The sequence below is a fragment of the Octopus bimaculoides genome, chromosome 9, assembly GCF_001194135.2.
Source record: "Octopus bimaculoides isolate UCB-OBI-ISO-001 chromosome 9, ASM119413v2, whole genome shotgun sequence".
Lineage (NCBI taxonomy): Eukaryota > Metazoa > Mollusca > Cephalopoda > Octopoda > Octopodidae > Octopus > Octopus bimaculoides.
Window position 1 is genome coordinate 72,988,979 of NC_068989.1, and position 4,248 is coordinate 72,993,226.

A 4,248-nucleotide genomic window follows, 5' to 3' on the forward strand; every position below is an offset into this window, starting at 1 on the left:
ATGTTATGAAAAATAGGTAAAGAATACTGAGATGAAAGTTTAATCTATGACTTTGTATGTATCACTTTCTCTCTCTTTCCCTCTCCCTCTTTTACTCTTATTCTCTATATTTTTATGTTGAGCGCGTGCGTAAGAATGGCGTCCCAGGTAGCAGGGATGAAATATAAAAGTTGCTAGAAACAACAGCCAAATCTCCCTTAAATCACACAAAGTAAACGGAATTTTAAAAATCTAATTACTGCACTGAAAAGTTCAGATCAAGAAAATTCCATTGATGTAAAAATTTTTACGAAAAAGTGGAAAATGTGGATTTCTATAAACATTCAAAAAGGCTTCACACAAACACACAATTTCAGATTTATATATTAAGATTTTATAAAGACTTCATGGTTTGTCTTGCGACCTAAATGCTGGTCATTTCGCTCGTCACACCGAGCTAAACCTAATCATTAAGCGGGTCCTGGCTCGGGTTAATATCTCCTCAGTTCTGGAGCCATTTCTTGCAAATGGTCTTACCTTTTGTCCCTGATTAAGAAATAGGTGCTTCATCTGGGACCACACAGTCTGTGAATCCTTTGCTCCCTCCACATCCTGGATGCTGTGATAAATGGGAAGGTCACTACTTCCGAAGATGAACCGAACAAAATCCTTAAGTATCGGGACTTGTCAGTGAACCATTTCTTCTGGTCGGTGGCGTTTGAGGCGTTGGACCGCTAACAGCAAAGTTCTTGTCAACGTTGGCAGCTCGCCTTGCCAAGGTGTCGAGTGATGCCTGTGAGGGTGTTTGGTTGTTCCAACGCCTTAACCTCACAATCGCCTGCAATAATGCCGCAAGCATTTTGGCTTGCATCAGTAGGTTCCATTGAATATTGTCGTGTGCTACCAATTGCAGCACTTAGTGTTGAAGTGATGTTTTCTTCTTTCTTTTTCTTCCTTTCTTTCTCTTTTTTTTTTCTTTTCTGTCTTCACTCATGCTTGTGTTTTCTTCGGTTTTGGATTTGTATTTTAATGTATTTTTGTGTGATATATGTATCATATGTGGAGGCGCGTGGCTTAGTGGTTAGGGTGTCAGCATCATGATCGTAAGATTGTGGTTTCGATTCCTATACCGGGCGACGCGTTGTGTTCTTGAGCAAAACACTTCATTTCGCGTTGCTCCAGTCCACTCAGCTGGCAAAAATGAGTAACGCTGCGATGGACTGGCGTCCCGTCCAGCTGGGGAACACATACGCCATTGAAACCGGGAAACCGGGCCCATGAGCCTGGTTAGGCTTTAAAAGGGCGCATTTATTATTTATTTATATTATATCATATACATACGTGTTATATATGATAATTAACTTATCTAAATTTTCAATAGCTTGGTTTCAGATGACAAGAAGGGTATTCGAGTGTAGAAAAATCAGTGACAGTCGTGAATAGGGCTATGTTACTTGCTTTATCGACACATGATTTGTGTCCGAGACATATTGCAAGTAAGGGGGCCTACAACTCCCTTCTAGCAGTTGGCAGTACCAGTAGATCAATGGTTTCTGAGTAATTTTCCTTCTTCGGTACTGGACAACCGCCTGGCTCGAGACAGTAACCAGCCAACCTTAGCCACAGTATATACTTATCGAAAGCGACTATCAACGCTGATCTCGTTAGGAGAAAAACAACTAGTTTTAAATTTCTTATAAACCAGCTAGAAAAGATGTTCCCTGGCGTTAAAAAGTAATAACATAGTTCTATTAAGGACTGCCACGTTATATTACTATTCAGTATTGTTACTACATAGGTCTCAATCAGAGATTTAAAGCTAATTATATATCTATATATATTATAAAGAAGAAAACATACTCCAAACACCTTTGAAGTCATTCAAAATTACAGTATGTCGTTTCTATATTGTGTCCTCCGTTTTCTACGGGTGATTGGTTGTGTGACGTATACTCGACAACTTTACCATATGTTTGTATGTATGTGTGTGGCGTGTACGTACGTAACATATGTGATAAAGAGTTAATAGTATGTCAAGGTTAGTTTAGTAAAAGAAAAAAATCACAAATAGCCACAGAACAATGGTTATTTATAAATTTTACGTACCGAAGAAGATTCGAAATACTTCCAGTAAATTATAAGATATACAAAAAAGCCTCCTGTTATCAGGATGTAAACTTTTTTTCTATTTTCAATCATTTCGAGTCCAAGTCACTACTAATAAAATTCAAATGCTGGTTTACGATAAATTATCGAACAGCATGGTCTGCTTATCTTTTCCGATAAATTATAGCGGTGGGAATAATTTATTAAATTACTGCTAACAAGTTTGGGTTTTTTTATCTCCATTATTCCACTTCGCATTTTTTTCTTTTCTTGCTGCGATTTAAAATTATTTTACGGTTGCTTTTGTAGATATTTTGGTTTTCGGTTCTACTAAAGTGTGTTAATAGGTGATGACTACGTTGACATGTAAGATATTAAAATATAGACATGTATAAATTGATTCTAAGTTTTATTTATTTCTTTTTCTCCGTCAAATATTTAAAATGATAAGTATATTAGAAAATTATAACTTCAAAAGATTTGTTTTATTTTCTTCGTATATTTGTCGCTATTTTCTTCATATATTTGTCCTTATTTTCTTCATTTTATTCATATATTTTTCTATAACTATTCCATTTCCATTTAAGTTGCTTATAAGAAAAAATATTGTAATATTTGAAAGAGGCATAATTTGAGATATGGAAACAGTCCACTGAATGATCTCATTTCTATACAGGTATTATTTCATTTCATTTCCCCTGGGAAGAAGGTCAATTCGACCCAGAGAACATAAGAATTTTCTAGTGAATGTAAAGGGACATAACTTTAGGTTACAAAATAACTACAATTCTACCTTATTGGAGTTGTCGTTCATGCTTGTGCACTAACTACTTGGAATAACCAGTTGCTCGAAACATCAACTGATCCTACAAGCTATTGTATTCATTTCTAATATGTGATGGCAGCCATTAAAAGAAGGTGGCTGAGTGATAAGAAGTTTCCTTCCCAAATACATAGTTTCGCATTCAGTCCCACTGTGTAGCATCTTGGCCAGGTGTCTTCTACCATAATCTCGGGTCGACCAAAGCCTTATGAGTGGATTTGATTGACGGAAACTGAAAGAAGCCCGTCGTATATATGCCTATGTATATATCTATGTGTGTGCGCACCTTTGTGTCTGTGTTGTTCACACACACACACACATAATGCCTGATAACTGGTGTTGGTATGCTTACGTCCCCGAAACTTAGCAATTCGGCAAAGAAATCGATAGAATAAAATAAGTCCTGGGGCCGATTTGTTCGACCAAAACCCTTCAAAGCGGTACCACTGCATGGCTGCAGTCAAATGACTGATGGATGTAAAAGATAAAAAGATATTAATTTAGCTTTCTCTCTCTCTCTCTCTCTCACTTTCTTTCTCCTTAATGACCGCCAGCAAGATTTCCATAAAACCAGATTCTCTGGTGATCAACTCCTCTCTGTCACCTACCATGGGGCTCTTGCTTTTGGAAGATGCTGGTGATATTGTCGTCCGCATCTGGAATTTGAATCACCAATCAAAACTTCTATGGCCTCCTCCCGTCTTTCATCTCTTGAATCAGTGGCTTCCCATTAGATCACGTTATTTTTTATTTAAAGTAATATTCGTGACACGTTACAGGCCTCCGAGGCTGGTAAAAGGGAGAGGAAAAGGTTACACCAACCAATTTTCCATGAAAACGTGTTCTGATATGAGGAAATATCACTTAGCTTGGTAACAGATGACAAGGACAGAGTGTAGAAAAATCAGCCTTAACAAATTCTATGTATTTTTCTGCAATGTATGGATAATTTATCTTGATCACGCTATTTATAGCATTATCACGCGTTTGAGAAATAAATTTATTTCTGTATCTTACAATACATCTCAACGATTCTAAAGACAAACTTTGTTTACTTTCATCGTAAAGTTGAATTTAACGTTAGCGTCTTATGAAGCTAAATGTATAAGTTCTAAAATTGCAGAAGAATTCGTTGCTGGGCAGTTTAGTTTAATGGTAAAACACTTGACATGTAATCACAGAAATGTGAGTTCGAGTCTCATGGCTGGATGGCAACGTATTTTTCTGCAATGTATGGATAATTTATCCTGATCACGCTATTTATAGCATTATCACGCGTTTGAGAAATAAATTTATTTCTGTATCTTAACAAATTCTCTCTGATCTATGGAAAAGTGGAC

General features: G+C 36.7%; 1 protein-coding gene across 2 annotated transcripts in view; it reads right to left on the reverse strand.

The window, feature by feature from the left end:
* The window catches only part of LOC106872816 (probable methyltransferase-like protein 24), a 31,367-nt gene extending 28,891 nt beyond the window's left edge, over positions 1 to 2,476 (reverse strand). The window contains exon 1 of one of the 2 annotated variants that reach the window (XM_014919949.2): positions 2,086 to 2,476. In XM_014919949.2, the coding sequence (XP_014775435.1) occupies positions 2,086 to 2,178 (93 nt within the window). In that variant the 5' untranslated portion in view covers positions 2,179 to 2,476. The remainder of the gene's footprint in view (positions 1 to 2,085) is intronic. The other variant, XM_014919940.2, reaches the window with a different exon arrangement.
* Between the last annotated feature and the right edge of the window lie 1,772 nt (positions 2,477 to 4,248).